We start from the raw sequence: 19,668 nt of genomic DNA, 5'->3' as shown, positions 1-19,668 counted from the left end.
CTTGAGGCCGATGTCGGTGAGTTCTGAGGAAATGCTGAAGGCACAGTGTGGAGGAATTCTGGGACCCTGCATGACTACTTGGAAGAGTGCTGTCCCCTCCACCTGAACAACCACCCGGCACTACCAGAAATGAGAGGCGTCCTGTGATCGTGGATTGGAAGCCTCCTTGTTGTTAAGATGTCAGCTTCCTCCAAAGACATGAGCCAATTAAATGCAGTCCTTATCAAAATCCCAATGACATTTTGTGCTGAAAGACACCCGTCCTAAAATTCATATGGAATCTCAAGTATGCCCAGATGTCTAAAATAGTCTTGAAAGGAAGTACTAAGTTGGAGGACTCTCTTTTTACTGATGTAAAACTTGCTACAAACCTGCAATATCAAAACAGCATTGTAATGGCATAAAGACAGACACATAGAGCATCGGAACAGAATAGAGAGCCCAGAAATAAGGTGGCCAAGGTTGTTCAACGGGGAAAAGACAGTCTTTTCAACCAGTGGTTCCTGAAAAAGTGGATATCTTCATGCAAAAAATAAACTTGGATTCTGACCTCACACCACATATAAAACTTAATTCTCAATGGATCAAGACCCAAATGTAAGAACTGAAACTCTTTTAGGAAAACATGGGACAAAACGTTTCACGATAGGACTCGGCAATGATTTCATAGATATGACACTCAAGGCATGGGCAATAAAAAACAGAGTACACACACCAAAATTCATGAATATTAAAAACCTTTCTGCCTCTGAAGACAATATCAACAGAGTGAAAATACAACCCATGCAGCATGGGAGTCCATATTTGCAAATGATCTATCAGACAAGGGCTGAATATCCAGAATAGACATAGAACTTCTCAACTCAACAACAAAACAAGCAACCCAAATCAAAAATGAGCAAAGTACTTGAATAGACTTTTCCTCCAAGAAGATACGCAAATGGTCAACAAGCATATACAAAGATGCTTAATGTGATTAATCACTGGGGAAATGTAAGTCAAAATCTCAATGAGATACCACCTCACATCCATGTGACGGCACTCCAAAAAAATAGTGAAGAAAGGCATGCTGGCAAAGATGTGGAGATATTGGACCCATGTCCACTGTGGCTGGAATGTAAAACGGTATAGTTGCTGTGGAAATCAGCATGGCATTTCATTAAAACAATTAAAAATAGAATCACTAAATGACCCAACAATTCTACTTCAGGATATATACACAGCAGAGCTGAAAACTTGGTCTCAAAGACATATTTGAACACCCATGTTCATGGCATCATTGTTCATGATCGCTGAAACGTGGAACAAGCCAAGGATCCATCCAGGGATGAATGGAGAAGCAACATGGGCATATATATATACAATTGCGTGTTATTCATCCTTAAAAACTAAGGATATTCTGAGATATGAGACAACATGGATGAACCTTTAGGAAATCATGCTAAATGAAATCAACCAGTCGCAAAAACACAGGCCTTGTGTGACCCCACTTATATGGCATTCCTGAAATGGCCAGATTCAGAGAGACGGACAGCGGATGCTGTTGGCCAGGGGTGGGAGCAGGGGAAGGGGAGTGACCGATGAGTGGGGACGGAGCTTCAGTTCTGTGGGGTGACAAGAGTTCTGAAGATGGATTGTGGTGATGGCTGCACCAGCATACGACTGTGGCCAACACACTGAAGATGCGCGTAAGGAGCTTAATGTGCTTAATGATGTGCACACCGAAAAATGGCCAAGATGGTAAGTTTTAAGCCAATAAAAATATATTATCGGTTAAAAGTGCAAATACAAAGAAATGAGCAGAGGATGATTTAGTCTTGCCATTCGTGCTCTTCCATTCTGACCCTGGTATTTGTCTCAGCCCTTGTACCTGAGGCAACTTTGATCAGGCAAACGTTTTCATTCTGGGCCTAAGAGAACCTTGAAATCAGAATTAGACAAAACTCTTCAAAATTTTTGTTACAATGTATTTTTCAGAGAAAACATAGTAAGACATTTTTAATATTAAATTTAAGTTTGTTTTATATCAGTTTCAGGTCTACATCAAAATGATTCAATATGTGTGTATATTGTGAAATGATCACTATAAGAAGTCTGGTTGACATCTATCATCAAGAGTTACAAATGTGTTTCTTGTGATGAGAACTTCTAAGATTTATGCTATTAGCAACTTTCAAAATGCAATATAGTATGATTAATTCCTTGACTCCTATAAAATAAGCACCATAAAACAATCCCAGTGTATCCGTTTTATTATTAATTCACTGAATCTATTTTTTCTCAATCAATTAATTGTTATGCAAATGGCTGAATTTGTTTTAATCTACATCATAATGTACTGACTACAGGTTCTGACATTTTAAGTTTTGTTTAGGTGTTCTTATTTCCAGCAAGTTAACTTTCCTGAATGTCATCAGTCATATCAAAATATATTCAGATGTATTTCTTCTTCCATCAATATTTAGTCACTGATAAAGTTGACCGTGTGCCATTTCAACCATTATCACTTTTGTGTGCTGAGGGTGATCTTACCCAGTAGAAGACACCGTGTAGGTTCTAAGTCTCCTTGGAGGATAAACAGTGGGGGGAGGTCAAAGCATGGTACTTGTTTCATTTGCAGAGGGTCCATTTTGACTTTGCTCTTACAAAACGTGTTCTTTGTCCATTTGGGAATCTGAGGCCCAGAAAGTTGGAGGGACTGACCCAGACCTCAGGAGGGGTTCAGAATCCAGAGGATCAATCAGGGCTCTGGCTTCCTTGGCCAAGGCTCCACCTCTTCCCTTCGGGTTTTCTTTGGAAACAGGGACCTCATGGTCCTAGGGGAGCCCTGCCCACCCCTGTCCATGTGGGGTCGTCTTCCTGTTCGCATCCAATCATGCACAGGCACACTCACACCGATTTCTCCTGTGTGGACCATGCAGGGACCCCAGGAAAGAGCAGACACCAGGGAAGTGACAAGAGGCCGAGGAGAAGGCAGTCGGAGGCAGCTCTGCCATGAACAGTAGCATCCATCCTCCTGGCTACATGCCCAGCAGGCCCGAGATGGACTGAAGAATCCCTCAGGTTTCTAGGTGTGTACCTGTTCCAAGGGCATCCCTGGCCTAGCCTGGAGGGCACAGGACTGGGGAGCTGGAGTCTACTCCTGCGGGCACCTGCTACTCTGATGAGCCGTTCTCCTCTTGTGTAGACATTGGGTAGAGGAGAGAAGACATTGGTGTCCTCCTGTGTAAAGTGGAGTGCATCCAGTGGGTGACTCCCTGGGTTCCGTATGATGCTCACGAAGTGTCTGTGGCCCTTGGTTCTCCATCGATGACGCCCTGTGCTCTGAGCACCTGAGAAAATGCTTTCCCACCTGCTGGAGATCCTTTAGAACTGAGACAGGCTTGGGGGCTTGGGTGGATGAGAACTTGGGATAAGGAAGAACATGCCAGAGCAGTGTACACTGAGTCCAGAGTCCAGGGACAAGACCAGTCCTTGTTGGAGTCCTGAGGTCCTCACTTGGCAGGAGAGGGAAATCATTGCCTTGGCTGAGGTTAGGATGCCTCCTGAGAGAAGAGGACACCCGAGTGGAGGGACAGAAAGATGGGGAGAGAGAGGCTGCTGAGGTTCCTTGCATGGTCTGGAAGCCTGCAGGTCCTGCTCCTTTACCCCTGGGACAGTGGGGAGCCTTTGCCTTGAGGACACCCAAAGAAACTTCCTTCCTGTTTGTTGGCTTCTGCCAGGGCTGCAGTGCTGGCGCTGGCCACCAGGAGGCAGGCAGCCTGCAGCGTCAGTGGTGCCCGCTGGGGTTGGGTTTTAATTGTTGTCACTTCTATTGGGATGTAATTGACACACAACACTGCCTAAGTTAACACTGCTGTGTGGTACATTTCAAAGTTGCTAAGAACAAAGAAGCTAAACTTCTCATCACAAGGAAACGCTTATTTTTCTGTTTTCAGTGATGGATGTTAAGTGAACTGGTGGTGTTATTGTGCAGTCTGTGTGCATCGAGTCCCTGTGCTGACTTCTTAAACTTACACGGCGCCCACTCAGCTCTGCTTCAGCTGCTGGAGTAGCGAATAGCCGTGCAGAGGCCTTTCCGGCTGTCCCCCGCCTCAGAGAGAACTCACTCCTCCTGGTACTAGCGCTCCTCTCCACAGTCTGACTTGGTGAAGAGCAGGAGGAGGGGACACGAGTTTCACAATTCTTCACTCAGCGACTGTGCACCGAGCACGCACCCTGTGCCAGGTGCTCAGGTGGGTCTGAGTACAGGGCTGACGACGACTGAGTGGTCCCTGCCAGTCAGGAGCTCACACTCTGGAGGGGACAAGGACAAAAGCATGAAAGCAAACGCATGAGAGAGGAAAGAGCCAGTGTTTTGGGGACATTCAGGCGCCTGTGAGGGAGGGCTGGGGGTCACCGGGTAGGGGTCTGAAAGGCCTCACTGGGGTGACATTTGCTGGGACCAGAATGACAAGAGGGAGCCAGCCCTGCACAAGTCTGGGAGCAGCGTGCCAGGGAGAAGGCACCTCTGCTGCAGACACTCATGGGCAGAAGGGGGTTTGGCCAGAGGATGTGAGAAAGGTGGCCAGTGTGGCTGGAGGAAGCCTGGGGGGCAGAGAAGGAGGGGGCAATGCCAGATCCTGGGGCCTGAAATCACAGTTCCAGTGCCTTGAATCTGAAAAGGACAAATGCCTCCTATCTCACAATTTTTGCGGTTGAATCAGACATACATGAGCTTGGTTCCTCTGCTCAAGATGCCTCAAGGCCGGGGCCGCAACCTCAGCTGATGCTCGACTGGCAGAGAATTTCCTCCCAGGTTTCCTCAAAGGATTCAGGGTACAGTTTGGACTCAGAGGATGGGTTACTTTCTGTCTGTTGGCCTGGGTGCTGCCTCGGTTCCCTCCCACGTGGGCCTCTGTATATGGCAGCTCAAAACATCTCTGCTTGATTCCCCAGCTCAGGGATAGGGAAGAGAGAGAGAGAAGGGAAAGAGAGAGAGAAGAGAGAGGTGGAACTTAAGAGAGGAAATAAGAAGGAAGTGAGAGACTTTTTGTGTTTAAAATTTAGGCATGACATCCGTCCAGACCGGCTGTGTTCTATTGGTGACAGCCAGTCACTAAGCACTCAGTGGTCACACAGGAATCTGTGAGGGATGTGTGTACCACGGGTGGGGATCTCTGGGAGCCATTGTGAAGGCTGCCCACCTCATAGTTCAACATGTGGCACTTGGGTCTCTTTCTAAATAGAAGAGGAAACAATGGAGAGGTTTGAATCCAGAGGATGACAGTGTCTGGATTTCATTCAGCAACCCTCTCCTTGTGCTGACATTGAAATGAGGCCGAGAGAGGAGTTGCCTGTTGCAATATCGCATTGCTGACCCCAGGCCTGTTTTGAGTGGTGTTCATGCTACATCCCTTCTCGTAATTCTTCCATCTCTTTGTTTGTGCATTACTTGCACTTGACACGACCTCACAGGTGGTATGGATATTATCTCATATACACCTGATGATGTCCCTGGCAAGTATATTCTAGGCGGATTCCCCTTGTGCGGGTTTGGAGACTGGGGAGGCCCTGAGAGGCACAATGAGGTTTCCTGGACAGAGAAGTGGTAAGATAAAGGAGGTCTGAATTCTGCTCTGCCTCCTCAAAGCTGGGACCCTCATGACATTGCCAGGCAGCTGTGGCTGGGGCTGTGGAAGCTCCTCATGTATAGTTAAGAAGATGACATGAGGGTGGTTTGGTTAGGTCTGATTACAGGAAGCAGCCCAGGTAATGGAATCTTGAAAACGTGACCTCACTTCCTTGGCGATAGACCCCAACAGACTTAGAACTCTTGTAACCAGGCAGTTACATTCTAGACACAGGCCCCTAGCCAGCTCATTTGACTGGACACACTTCAGACAACAACATGTTTGCTTGTTGTGGCCCAGTTTTCAGAGGCTCTAGGCTCAGGAAAGCCCAGAGTGTGAGACTGTTGTGTTGTTGTAGGAGTTGGCTTAACCCTCATCCTCGGAGCCACAGGCCATTTGGCAGGAGGTACCCAAAGGTAATGTGGGGCAGCCCAGAGCAGCCCAATGTAGGGCAGGACACAACTCTGATCCCACCTGAGCAGCCCCATAGCCCTTGCCCCCTGTGTGAGTGTTTGTGTGTGAGTGTCTGTGTGTGTGTGTGTGTGTGTGCGCGCATGGGCACTGTCAGGGAAGGCAGCAGGTGAGGAGTGGGTCCCTCCTGGGCAGGAGGAGAGTGTTATGTGCTGTCAGCCTGGTAAGTCTGTGATATTCATACCCCAGGGCCTGTCTGGCAGCCTGAGCAGGTGGGTGCTGGGGATCAAGCTCCTCTGCCCTTGCGTTAATCCCGAGCCTTAGAAGTTTCATCTAGTTCCCTCCCTGGTCAGATGTCTGTGCAGATGTCCCTGTGTGCCTGAACTAAGGAATAGAATTTCTCGTGGGGGTATCCCCCTGTGGCGATGTCCAGCAGGCCCCTGATGCCTCCTGGCCCGTCTGCCGGGCACTGTCTTTCCAGAACTCCACGCAGGAGATCTTTGAAGAGTTATGTGACGGGTTCGACTTCTCTCCCTCCCTAGTCAAGAGGCAGGAGCAGCAGGCCACCAGCAGCATCCTGTGCCAGTCTGAGGTGAGAGCAGGAGCAGAGGGTCTCCCTGCCCACCACCCCAAGATGTTCAGGGTGGCCCTGGAACGCAGGTCTGAATCTGAGCACACCCCTGGGGCCCTCACAGGGCTTTCCCAATGGAGTGTCCTACGGCCTTGCTCCTGAAGGAGTCTGGGCCTCCTCTCCTCCCCAGCCAGCTGTGGGGTAAGGTGGAAAGACACTCTTCACATGTTTCTTGGAATCATAGAGGAAATGTTTAACGTTGTTATCACTTTTCACGAGGCCATGAGGACCTTAGCATTTTGCTCCCGTTTGGATTGATGTAGCTGCCCGGCTGGGAAGCTGTGTAGCACTCAGGCCACTGTCCTTGCAGACATTCTCCAAGCCTCACAAATCATCACACTTGCTAGGCTGATTACACACAAAGAGCATGGGCGTGGATTACAGGATTCTATACATTTCTCTGCACCTTGTCATCTCACAAAACACTTCAAATCAGAGCAGTTTGTTACGTGCTGTAAAACTGGTGAGTCTCTGATATTCATACCTCAGGCTGGCAGCCAGAGCAGGTGGGTGCTGGGTATCAAGCTCCTCTGCCTTTGTGTTAATCCCGAACCTTAGAAGTTTCATCTAGTTCCCTCCCTGGTCAGATGTCTGTGCAGATGTCCCTGTGTGCCTGAACTAGGGAACAGAAATTCTCATGGGGTTGTCCCCCTATGGCGATGTCCAGCAGGCTCCTGATGTCTCCTGGCCCGTCTGCCGGGCACTGTCTTTCCAGAACTCCACGCAGGAGATCTTTGAAAAGCTATGTGACGGGTTCGACTTCTCTCCCTCCCTAGTCAAGAGGCAGGAGCAGCAGGCCACCAGCAACATCCTGTGCCGGTCTGAGGTGAGAGCAGGAGCAGAGGTTCTCCCTGCCCACCACCCCAAGATGTTCAGGGTGGGCCTGGAACGCAGGTCTGAATCTGAGCACACCCCTGGGGCCCTCACAGGGCTTTCCCAATGGAGTGTCCTACGGCCTTGCTCCTGAAGGAGTCTGGGCCTCCTCTCCTCCCCAGCCAGCTGTGGGGTAAGGTGGAAAGACACTCTTCACATGTTTCTTGGAATCATAGAGGAAATGTTTAACGTTGTTATCACTTTTCACGAGGCCATGAGGACCTTAGCATTTTGCTCCCGTTTGGATTGATGTAGCTGCCCGGCTGGGAAGCTGTGTAGCACTCAGGCCACTGTCCTTGCAGACATTTTCCAAGCCTCACAAATCATCACACGTGCTAGGCTGATTACACACAAAGAGGATGGGGGTGGATTACAGGATCCTATACATTCCTCTGCAACTTCGCATTCACGAAACACATCAACTCATCATAGGCCACTCAGGTCAGGAGCTGAGGCCTTTTTGACTTCATCATAATTCCACATAGGAGGACATTTTCCTCAGTGATTCAGTCTTTCAATGCTGTTGGACCTGGACATGACCCAATTCTGTTGTCATTTGAGCAACACGCTGCAGGGCACATCTTAAATGTGTCCCAATAGACTCAGAGTTTTCTAGGTCTGCCATGACATAGAACCGCAGATTGGCGGAAGGTCACTAATCGTCTCTTTGCTCATGTCTGTGGTGGGGATGTTTATTGATGACTCCCTGGGATAATGCTCTTAACACAGGCTCTTAATGCACAGAGGTGCGATTGTTCCTCAGGTCACAGAATGCCTTGAAGGTACTAAGTGTTTGTCATTCCCCTAAAAATCAAATTGTACTTGGAAGTCCAAAACCATTTCCCAGGTGGGCTCTCGTCCCTCTTATACAACTTCCTGAGGTGCTGGGAGGTTCTGGTCTGAGCTCCAGACCCTGATGCTCCTGGTGGTTCCTGGTGATGGCCACTAACACTGTGTCCCACCTTGTCCACGTGGTATGCCAAGGAACCCACCCTGTCCGTGGCTGAGGCTCGCACGATGCTGACCCTCAAGGCAGGTGCAGTGCAGAAGGTGGTAGGCTCCCTGCAACCATCCTTCCACGGAAGATCCATCTCTGTCACCACCTTCCCGTGTGTGTACCAGGCCTTCTACTCCACCCCACAGGTCCTGGACCAGCTGCTCCAGAGGTGAGTGCCCACCCCTCCACAGCACAGCAGGCAGTCTCCCACCTAATAGACTTGTGCTTTGGGAATGTCCCCACACCTCTCTGAGCATCACCTTGCTCATCTGAATAGTGGGGTGGTAAAAGAATGAACCTCACAGGGTCACTGAAGAAAATCACGGGCGAAACCATGGCAGGCACTTGCCTGGTGCCGGACTCCACAGAAGGGGCTGCTGCTCATGCTGCGCATCCTCAGGCTTGTTGCTTCCGTCCCCAGTGAGGAGACTCTCTGCCTCTCCCCTCGCTGGCCTGTGGCCGTCCCGAGTGTGGAAAAGCCCATGGAAAGCAAACTGTTTTCCTATTGGCAAGACAATTTAGCGATTCCATCTAGCTGATCCTGGTCCTTGTCTTTGGTGCGGCCAGCGTAGTGCTCTCTGGGGGCAGCAGAGGAGACGCAGGCCCACTCAGAATTCTGGGAAGGCTCTGGATGGGGTTCATTCATTGAATACTATATGTTAAGCTCCTAGTACATTCATACCCTTTCCTACACACTAAGGATGTCCAAGGAAGGAAGCAGACACTATCCCGGGGGCTCAATTCTAGCCTGAGAGCTAGATGCTCACTTCTGGGCGTCATGAGTATTCATGCCCACAGGACATTAGATATGACACCCTCTTGGCCTCCTCTAGATATGGACGCATCCTCTCATAGTCAGACCACGATGACAGACTTCAAGGACCAACTAAGACCATGAGTGGTGTTGAGTCCAGAGGGAGGGCCTCCTGTGTCCACAGAAGGGGCTAGGAGACCATGGGGACTGTGGCTATGGATGGACTGGCAGACCCTGGATCTCACACCTCTTGGGGTTTCTGTGGGAGGCCTGAGGTCTGCGGTCTTCCCTACAGGAGGAAATGAATCAAAGAGACCTGTTGATGGGGTGCCGGTCCCGCCATGGGAAGCAGAGGAGAGGCTGGGCTGAGTCTGCCACTGAGGGACCCATCGCTTCCACAGTTCCCTCTCCCTCTCCCTGCCCTCTGCACATGCACCTCTCCCAACCACCACCACTGGGGCCCAGAACAGTAGGTGGTGAGCAGCCTGGTCACAAATCTGCCTCCAACCTCAGTCCTGATGCTCGAGTGTGGAGGATGGGGTAGGCTGTGTCCAGGCCCTTTGGGAAAAGAGTGTCAGATGGAAGGCCAGACTCACACAGGCTCTCTGTTAGATTGGCTGATGACCAGGCCTTCCAGTGCAAGGACAGCCACCCAGGGATTGGAGTGCCTGGTCCATCCTCTGGGGCTCAGGCACAGAGAAGGTGCTGTGGGAACACAGTGTGGAACAGCAGGCCAGGCCTGTGACTCTCTTCACACATGGCTCTCCCCAGTGCTCTCTCTCCTACCTGGGGCCCCTGGCATCAGGAGAACTCCCAGGATATGTGGCGGATGCTGCACCACTCCGGGATCAAGCTGACGTTGGCGTATCTACAGGACCTCTTGCCTGGCTCAGTCCTGAAGCACCAGGCCACCCCTTTCCTCATCCAGGTGGATCTTTTCCAGGCCACTGAGTTGGAGACAGAGGGTAAGGGAGACCATAGGCTTGGAAAACTACCCCAGTGGGTGGGTCATGACTGGGGATTCATTTAAAGACAGTGGGATCTTGCTGTTTGGGGAAAGGCACATGGAAAGCAACTTATGTAGCTGACCCTTTGTCTTTCTCCAGCTCCTGCCCCAGCTCCAGCACTTCTGCCAGCGGCAGAGGCAGAAAAGGGGCCACCTCTGGAGCTGGACGGAAGTCCAGTTCTATTTCTGCCATCACTCCTAGCGCTGGAGCCATCAGCTGCTCCAGACCCGGAGCGAGTGCCATCAGCAGCCCCAGCCCAAGTGGCAGGTGCTGAACTGCACTCAACGGGACCTAGGGGTCTGCTGGGATTTCCACCTCAGACTCCAGTAACAGAAGCAGAATCAGCTCCAGTTCCAGAGGCTTCCCACCCCTGGCGAGTGACCAGGAAGGAGCAGCCCGATGGGAAGCCTAGCCTCATGGCCTTCTCCCCAAGGGAGGTGGCAGAACAACTGACGGTCATTGACGCGGTGAGCACCTTGGCTCTCAGGTCGGGGTAGGGCAGGCCATCCCTCTGCCATCAGCTGCCCGAGACTTGCTTTTGCCTTTGGGGACTCCTGTGACCTGGGTCCAAATCCCAGCTCCACCACTTCCCAACCTTGGGATCTGAGCAAATCCCCAGTCTTCATGTTCCACCCTCACACTGTAGAGATGGGGACCAAGAGGACCCGCTGCACAGAGTGGCTGAGCACATTGAAGGAAGTAAAACACAGAGCAAGCCCGGTGGGGGCTGGCCCGAGAGGTGGGGAAGGAGAACGCACTGTGTGCAGCCAGGAACTCGGGTGGTCCAGCCATCTGCCCCGGAGCCTCAGCAGCCTCAGCACTTGTGATGCACCTGACGTGTACTTAACTAAAAGGGAGACAACCTGACAAAGCCCGTGGGTGTAGCTGGCACAGGGGAATGTGCAGCGGAATGGGGACTGGGACCAGCGGATGCTCAGGATGCAGGAAGATGCCCCCTTGGGAGGTGCCAAGTGGAGCAGCCCTCTGGAGCTTGCAGTTCGTGGGGCTGGGCTGGGTGCAAATGCTCCTGCCTTTTCCCCAACAGTCTCGAGTCCCTGGTCGTCCTGTGCTGGGTGCTCTCAGTGGAAGAACAATGAAAGCCAGGGGCTCCCACCAGGCTGAGAACACATGCTCAGCCTCCTGAGCCCCAGCTTAGACCAGTGACTCCTGCCTGGACACTGAGATGGGCTGTGACAGGGCTGAGTGACTCTCCCCCTCTTCACCAGGAATTGTTCAAGAACGTCGTGCCCTCTGAGTATCTGAGCTCCACCTGGGGCAAAAGAACCCAGCCTGGACATGAGAACGTGGCACCCACCGTCCGGGCCACAGTGGTGCAGTTCAACAGAGTAGCAAATTGTGTCATGACGTCCTGCCTTGGGGACCCAAACATGACGGCCCAGGGCAGGGCCAAGGTCCTGGAGCGGTGGATCGAGGTGGCCAGGGTATGCAGGGGGAGACCCTCTCCAGAGCCATGGAACTGCCCCTTCTCCTTGATCAGCTCTCAGGACTGAAGGCTGCACTCTAAGCCCCGGCACAGTCCCTAGGTCCTTCCTGCCAAGGGCCCGCTGACCTTGACTGGCATGTCCCAGTGGTGGGATGGTCACTTCCTCTCTGGCTCCTTCCTGTTTGGAGCAAAATTCCTCCTCCTGGAAGTGTTACTCTTTGGTCCACCTGTACCCTCCCTGGCACCCTGGGCATCTGTCCCACTCAGGAGGGGTGAGTGGAAGGGAGGAGGACTGAAGCCAGAGCAGACAGGGCTCCTGCTCCCCTCCCAGCACCTCCTCTCCCTCCTCAGGAGTGCCAAGCCTTGAGGAACTTTTCCTCCTTGTACGCCATCGTCTCGGCTCTGCAGAGCATGCCCATATACCGACTGAACAAGACCTGGGGGAAAGTGTCCAGGTGGGGAGGCCTCTCCACAGGAGGACCAGGGGGAGGAGGGAGCTCCCACGTGTCTGCCATTGCCCTCTCGTCGGCTGGGGCTTCCTGGGTGGCAGTAAGCCCTGGGCACAGGGCCTGGGTGGGTGTGCAGTGTCCCTGATCCTCACTGGCAACTTAGGCCACCAGTTCTGCTTCAGGACTCAAGTTGCTTAGATGTCACATAGTGGGTTGAACCAAAGTGGAGATTTTCAAGTGTTTGCCATACAGCCACAGAACTCTGTGCCCAATGGAAACGCAAACTGGTCAAAATACAGCTGCTCCATAGAAAAGGGAGTGGCGGCCCCAGGTGACCAGCATGAGAGCCCCCTCTGCAGTCCCATGGCTACCTCAGTGCTCAGAGGACCCCCGCAAAAATCCTCATTCAGGCAGTTTGGAGTTTCTAGATTCGCATGGAAAAGGTACTTGCTCTTATGCCCCCTGCCCCATTGTTCCTGAGCTTCTCCTTCCTCCTTTCCCCTCTCAGGAAGAGCTGCCGAAAGTTGAAAAAGCTCTGTGATGAGGACAACTCCCTGAGCTGGGAGCAGCTCATCAAGGTAGAGTGGAGGCTGGAGTGTGGAGGGAGAGGCGGGGTGGGGGGAAGGGGGACGGGCAGGATGTGGACGGTAAGTTCTACCTTGAAGTTTCTGTGGACAATTCCAGTCTTCCCTGGATGAACAGGAAGATGGGGTCTGTTTGGTCCATGGGCAGGTGGGGGAGGTGTCTGTGGGCTGGGAAGCCCTGGTCATGGCAGGAATTGGGGGTGTCTGGGCTGATCCAGGTGGGGATGCTGAGCTGGCCGGTTGAGCAGGGGCTGGCTTCCACTTTGGTCCATGCTCTCAGCACTTAGATTCTTCCAGGCTGTTGCGTGGATGGGGTGGGCGGGGGTATGTTTCTTCCCTGAACCAGCTCACTGTGTCTTTAGGAAGCCAGGCCCCCACTGCTCCTTCTGTCTTCACCATTTCTCCATGAGGAGGGCACCCTGCCTGCCCTCGGGATGGGCACTGCCAGGCATTCCCCCAGGTGGTCAAATGGGCTGCCCAGCCTTGAGTCTGAATGACTGGAGCATGACAGATGTGTGTGCATGTTTGACTCCCCACTGGCCCTACCGCAGTCGCTGCTAGTCTGTCCCTGTCAGGAACCTCACCTGGGTCCTAGTCAGCAGTAACTGGTGCCCAGGTGGCTTTTGAGAAGTGTCCAGGAAACTGGTGGTGCTCAGTGGATCTTTCCTGAGTGGACCTCGTAGTGTTCCCATGAAAGAAAAACCAAAGTGTCCTGTCAGCCCCACCCCACCCTTTCACGCCGGGTGGGGTGAGAGCCAGAACCATGCAGACCGTCACTGACGCTGAGTCCTCAGGAGACCCTGCAAGGTAGGTGGAGTTGTCACACATTCCAGATGAGGAGGCTGACTCAAGGAGGACAGGCCTTAGGTCCAAGGTCATACAGCAAGAGTGTTGGAGCTGGGATTGTTCTAGAATCAGAGCATGCTGGAGGATGGAGTAGCATTGGTACCAGCTGACTTGATTCAGACGTCCGGGGCTGAGGTCAGAGGGGCTGAAGAGAAGTGGGGTGAGGGGAGGATGGCCTCCTTGACCCTGTCCCTGATCCTGGCAGAAGCAGCCGTCCAAGTTTGCCACCCTGCTGAGGACCCTGCAGAGAGGCCAGAAGAGGCAGCAGCAGAAGGTGAGTGCGCCTGTAGGGGAGGGGCTCCAAGGTCAGAGGAGGGGTCTCTGCCCTCCCAGCTGGGGGCTCCAATTCAGAGAGGGGTCGTTCCTCCTGCAGCCCTCCTCCTGTTGCCACAGAGCCTGACACCCGCCCTTAGAAGTGACCAGGAGGAGGGCCTGGGGAGCTGCAGCAGGATGGGTCGGGAGAGTGGAGGGGCCCAGGATCAAAGGCCCTGTGGCCAGCCAAAAGCAGGCCCTGGGAGGTGACCAGGAGGAGTCTGGTGTTCTTGGAGGGTGAGGGGTGGGGATTGAGGGCCGGCTATGAAGGGTTTGAGGCTACTCCATGTGGGGACCCTGGGCTGGGCCAGGAGGCTGAGGAGGAGGAGTTTTCAGGGGAGGGTCATGGGGACACCTGAGACCAGGGCTCATGCCATCTAATCCCAATGGCACAGGGCATCGTCCCCTTCCTGGGCAGCATGCTAACTGACCTGATCATGCTGGACACTGCCATGGAGGATTACGGAAATGTGAGTGAGGCCGGGGGCCGGAAGGGGGTGACCAGGTTGGGACTTGGGAAGACACCGTCCCAGTACCAAGACCTGAGTGGTCAGAATGTGGTAACTTCCTGTCATGACAGCCTCCCTGGCTTCCCTGTGTTCTGAGATAGTGTGCCCCTCTTAGCAATGAGGGAACGAAGGCTCCACGTGGAGCCCGTCCCGGGTCCCCAGGCTGGCGAAGCAGCAGAGCTGCCTGCCTGCAGAGCTGCAGGGGTTTTGTTGGAAGCGAGAGAGAACTCGGCCTCCAAGTCAGGCAGCACACACTGAGGGAGCTGTCCCTTCCTGCCTGAGGACTCAGCCTCCCTGTCCGTCATCAGAGGGTTGGGCTACAAGGTCCCTGAGTGTCAGCCCCCATGTCCTCCCTTCACTGGAGCCCAGAGCCTGGCCTGGGTCCAAGTCCTGTTTTGTGTCATGCCCAGCCCCCTCCTGGACCTGGAGCAGGGCACCATGAGCAGAGGTACACACGGGGGCTGGTCATAGGTAGGGGGCTCGTTCTGATGGACTTTTGCTGTCTACCTTCCAGGGCAATGAGATCAACCACGAGAAAAAGAAAAAGGTGAGCAGCTGTGGCCTTCCATGTCAGGGAGGAGAGGGGAGTGGAAACCAGAGACACCCCTAGGCAGAACTCTCCTGGGCTCCACCCCCTGCATCTTACATTTATGGAGAGAGTTGGATGACAGAGAATTAGGAGACCCATCCAGTGGGGGCGGGGTGGGGGCAGTGGTGGGCATCAAGCGAAACTTCCTGCAGGAGGGGCTTATACCCATCTCTGAGTACAGGTAGGACCTGCATGGAATTGGAGGGAAGGAGGGTCCCATGTGAGCAAGGACCCAGGACCAGCCCCTGCCCCACTCCTCACCCCCTGAAGACCCTGCAGCGTCCCCAGCAGGCTGTGTCTGCATCCTCTCCTCCCTGTGGTCCCAGGAGCACAAAGTGATGATGGAGATTGTGCAGCTCCAGGAGGCTGCAGAGAATTACAACCTAGAGCCCCAGGAGCGATTCAGGGCCTGGTTCTGGGACATGGAGCAGCTCAGTGAGGAAGAGAGGTGAGGCCGGCCAGGAGATGGGGAGGGCCAGGTGGACTCTCCCTGCTGGCCAGTCCGGAGAGCCTGCGTCCATGGCTCCCTTGTCGGCCCTGTTGGGGTGCTGGGCAGATGCCGGGAGGGACACCTGAGCTGTGGAGTGTGGGAGGCTCACAGGTGCCACTCTGTCCTGTAGCTTCAGCCTGTCCTGCCAGCTGGAGCCCCGATCCTAGTTGGCCAGCAAATCTCTCCAGGCCCAGAGAGCACGGCCATCATGAAGCTGAGGAGGGAGTGAGTGTCCCATGGCCGTATGACCTCTTCCTTGGCAGCGGGGACCCAGCTGCGGCACTCGGGGTGCACGGGCCCCACCGCCTGCCACCCCTTCCCCGAGGACAGTTTCCATCTCTGTAGGGGTGAGAATCACTTCTTGTAAATAGTTCATGCCAGATTTGCACACTGTTGTATTAAAGTCCTGTTTCTCTTACAGCCTGGGAGTGGTGGTTCTTTCACATTCTGTGCTAATTTAAACGCTGTCCAGACTCTCAGATTCCTCACTGGATTAAGACCTATTTCAGTCATCCCATTATTGTGTGTGGGAGAGGGGGGAAGGTGCAGCCCCTCCCTTGCTGCTGAAGGAGACCCCAAGGGCCCCTTCTCAGAGGACAGGTCCGTGTCAGCATCGTGAAGCTGGGCCAGGAGCAGAGACAGCCCCTCAGATCCCTGAGATGGGAGGTCGAGGTGTTTTCTCAGGCCGAGCATCCACCACGGAAATGAGGGGGTCCCTAGAGCCACCACTTGCCAGGCCCACTCTGTGCCCCAGGAGTGGGGTTGCCCGTCCACACTCTGGAGGGAGAGGAAACATTTCCTGCGTCTCTTGTGGAGGTCTCTCTGGACAACGTGTTTGGGAACTTGTAGTTTCCTAGTTCAGCCTCTGGAAACGCATCAGCTCTAAGTGGGGAAAACAGGCAGAGATCAAACTGTGCGTGTGGAGAGGACAAGGCCAGGGGAAGGTCATTTGTGCAGGGACTTCGGGCAGGCAGGACTTGCCCTCCTCAGTGTCCCTTGGGGTCCGTGCTCACCCTTTCCCTGGACGGGACTCCTGCTGGGACCGTGTCCCTGGCTCCAGAGTCCTCTCCCTGCTCGTCTCCTCTCCAGGGGAAGATTTGTGGTGCAGCCCGCCAGGCTGCAGCTGGGGCCCGTTGCCGACATTCTCCTGCTCCCTGGGACCCAGGACCCCCAGCCCCTCCGCTTCCTCCTTTACTCTTGTCAAGTCAGAAGTCCCCTCAAGGACCCCCATCCCTCAGGTGCCTCAAGGCCACTCCTCCCTGCTGGGCCTGATGGATCTTGGTGAGCAGTGATTTGCAGGCTAACAGGCCATAATCCTGGCTAGTGAGTGCACTTACACTCTCCCTTGCTGTCCAGAGTGACTTCTGGGCCACATGGTTCTGAGGTCCATGGTCTCACACAAGTGCCTGTTTACACACTCAGCTGTGTTGTTTCCAGCTCATCCTAAGGGGCAGCTGGCCCAGCCCCTACGGCGTGCAGCCCCTGGACGCCTGTGCTCTTTTCCACAGTTAAGCTGTGACTGTGTCCCGGGGTTGTGAGCCTTTCCTGTTGGGAGCATTGAAAGCTGAGGCATGAGAGGAGCGTGGGTGGGGGTGCAGCGGAGATGCCCCCAACGTGATGACCTCTGGACATGCGTGGACATGTGAAAATGCCTTACCAGTTAAAATACTGAAATGCTTCCCATGTGGGCGTAAACAGACAGCGCCCTGAGTTCAGCCCAAGGACCCACCCACTGACCAGGAGCTAAAGGGTTACCACCTGATGCTTTGAACGTTAGCCCTGAAAAATCTTGTAAGACAAGGGCCAGAGGAAGAGCTTGGCACTGCCTGATGGCCGCAAGTGTCACCCAGCTCCCTGCAGGCTGGACTCTGCCAGGGCACCTTCTCAGGACAGCCAACCGCTGAGGATAAACGCTGCTTCCCAGCAGCCCAGGCCCTTCCTGACACGGCACAGCCATCCAGGAAAGAGAGTTGCCAACGGAGGAATGGCTGTCCTTCCGCTCCAAAGGGAAGCAGAAGTGCCAGGTGCCAGGGCTGGTCCAGCACCGGGATGAAGGCACGGGTGTCCGAAGGGTTTCTCCTGCAGGACTGTGGGGCTCCTGCGAGGCCAACCTGCATGGAGCAACCTTTAACATGTCCCATGCCCATCGTGTGGCAGCGGGGGACAGCGCATTGCATCCTTGGGCACCCATTGGCCAAAAGTGCTGACACTTTTGGAGAGACCCATGTTTGCAGTGAGGGACCCCTAACATACTATTGTTTTCTTTTTCATTCTCAGCTTCAAAATATCTGTTTGGTTCTTTTTTGTGTTTTTTCGTGTTTCTTGTTTCTGAGCTTTTCATTTTGTCCTGCTCTTGCTTTCCTCATTTCACTAAGCGGTTGGCTGTGTTCTCATGTAGCTCTCTGTGCTGCTTCAGAATGATTCTTTTGATCCCTTCTTCTACAGTATTCCCAGGACGCTGCTTTTCATTGTGTGTCCTCCACATGGCTCCACGTTGGAGCCGGTCAACTGAGCAGACTGTTAAGCTCTCTGTCCCCCCGTGAGACACACACTGAACAGAGAACCTCTGCCGAGTGGGGCCCTACCACTGCGTTCCACTTAATCCTACTGTACGTTCCTTCCAGCGTTCTCCCAACCCTGCCTATTCCGGTTCTTCACAGTGTTGCCAGGTTCCCGTCTGTGTCCCAGGAATTGGACCAGTTCTTCTGGAGTGCAGCGCAGTTCCTCGGGGCCCAGTTTGCGCCTGACCCTTTGGGACCAGCTGGGAGTCAGGTTCACCTGGATGGAGTCTTGGTCTGCAAGCCAAGGAGGCTGCTGGGCGTAGTCCTGAGGAGGAGCGGTGTCTTGCCAGGCAGTGCCCTCAGGGAGCCTCAGGAGGAGCGGAGTGATCTCCTCAGACAGGAGGAGGAGGGCGCTGCTTCTATGGACAAAGAGACGCTGCACATCTGTGGAGCCTGAAGCCCAGCTCACCCAGGAATGGCCTGTTGTCCCCGTTCCACCCTCAAGACCCCACTCCTAAATCTACGCCATCACTTTCACTGCTGTGTGGACGGGAATTCCATTTGGGCTGTGATTCAGCCACTTGCAGGCAGACTCTGGGTTAGGTTTTCGGAAATCTCAGCTCTGAAGCTACAGGAAATAAGTGTTTATTTCAGGGAAGAAGGAGATGCTTCAGGTCCATTACATGGTGCTGGAGCTGCGAATTGGACACCTGGACTCATCTCTTTCTTTCCTCACATAATCAGGGCAGTTAGGAGCAGTTAGTTAATTTCATTACATTAGTTAGTCCGAAATGATCTAAAGTATCAAATTCACGGCCACCCAGAACCTTGCCTTTTATAAATATTTGATTAGGATTACACAATGGTGATACTTCGTATATCTCTATTGCCAGAAATTGCCATGGACCATTAGCTTCCTCTGAACACTGGAAATAGGGCTGCTAGAAAGTTTCATCAAATCAGAGAGCCAATTACAGAAACCCAGAACCATTTTAGAAACACATCTTTAATATTCTATTCCTCTAGAACCATCCTTGGCACCAAAATCTGTATTAGAGCTCTCCAGAGAACAGGAACATATATGTATAACATGAACATACACATGTATGAACATACATAGAGCCACGCCTCTCTTAACGACGGGGACGGGATCTGAGAAATGCATCATTAGGCAATTTTGTCCTTGTGCAAACAGCACAGAGTGCACTTAGACAACCCTAGATGGTGTGACCTACCGCACACCAAGGCTGTGTGGTACTAGTCTTATGGGACCACCATCGTATTTGCAGCCCGTCACTGACCAAACGGTCACATGCAGCGCATGACTGTACATGCATGTGTATGCATACGTGCACACACGGACACACAGCGAGAGGTTTATCTCACGGAGTTACTCTTGTGGGTGTGGGAGCTGGCAAGTTTGAAACGACGGGAAGGTCAGCAGACTAGAAACTCAGCAAGATTTTAAGCTGCGACCTGAGGCCTAATTTCTTCTTCACCAGGAAACCTAATTTTCCCTCTATGGGTTTCAACTGAGTAACTGACACGCCCCCACGGTTTAAAGGGTGATACAGGCCTATTTCATTTGATTGTGCTTCCCAGATGTTGCGTCTTTTACAAGTTGAAGGTTTGTGGCAACCTTGTGTTAGACAAGTCTAC

General features: G+C 53.1%; 2 protein-coding genes across 15 annotated transcripts in view; both read left to right on the top strand.

The window, feature by feature from the left end:
- LOC138917787 (collagen alpha-1(II) chain-like) overlaps nucleotides 1-524 on the top strand; it is a 34,870-nt gene extending 34,346 nt beyond the window's left edge. Inside the window, exon 4 of the mRNA XM_070235945.1 lies at nucleotides 7-524. Within this exon, the coding sequence (XP_070092046.1) occupies nucleotides 7-106 (100 nt within the window). The 3' untranslated portion in view covers nucleotides 107-524. The remainder of the gene's footprint in view (nucleotides 1-6) is intronic.
- LOC102149515 (ral guanine nucleotide dissociation stimulator) lies at nucleotides 422-15,928 on the top strand. 14 transcript variants are annotated; one of them, XM_070235975.1, is made up of 16 exons: nucleotides 422-1,740; nucleotides 2,922-3,071; nucleotides 3,939-4,235; nucleotides 6,505-6,615; nucleotides 7,370-7,480; nucleotides 8,512-8,693; nucleotides 10,050-10,243; nucleotides 10,385-10,752; nucleotides 11,512-11,727; nucleotides 12,081-12,184; nucleotides 12,687-12,756; nucleotides 13,814-13,882; nucleotides 14,316-14,390; nucleotides 14,944-14,976; nucleotides 15,345-15,466; nucleotides 15,639-15,928. In XM_070235975.1, the coding sequence occupies exons 6-16, from the start codon at nucleotides 8,545-8,547 to the stop codon at nucleotides 15,673-15,675; spliced, it is 1,437 nt and encodes a 478-aa protein (XP_070092076.1). In that variant the 5' UTR covers nucleotides 422-1,740; nucleotides 2,922-3,071; nucleotides 3,939-4,235; nucleotides 6,505-6,615; nucleotides 7,370-7,480; nucleotides 8,512-8,544; the 3' UTR covers nucleotides 15,676-15,928. The 14 variants fall into 14 exon arrangements, 13 of the variants coding, with proteins under 13 accessions (XP_070092076.1, XP_070092078.1, XP_070092071.1 ...); XM_070235976.1 differs by lacking the exon at nucleotides 422-1,740 and adding an exon at nucleotides 2,031-2,188; XM_070235977.1 differs by lacking the exon at nucleotides 3,939-4,235 and having other exon boundaries at nucleotides 762-1,740.
- The last annotated feature ends 3,740 nt before the right edge of the window (nucleotides 15,929-19,668 follow it).

This window comes from Equus caballus, chromosome 15 (assembly GCF_041296265.1).
Source record: "Equus caballus isolate H_3958 breed thoroughbred chromosome 15, TB-T2T, whole genome shotgun sequence".
Taxonomy (NCBI): Eukaryota; Metazoa; Chordata; class Mammalia; order Perissodactyla; family Equidae; genus Equus; species Equus caballus.
Note: the sequence above shows the minus strand (reverse complement) of the source record. Positions and strands in the feature narration are given on the sequence as shown.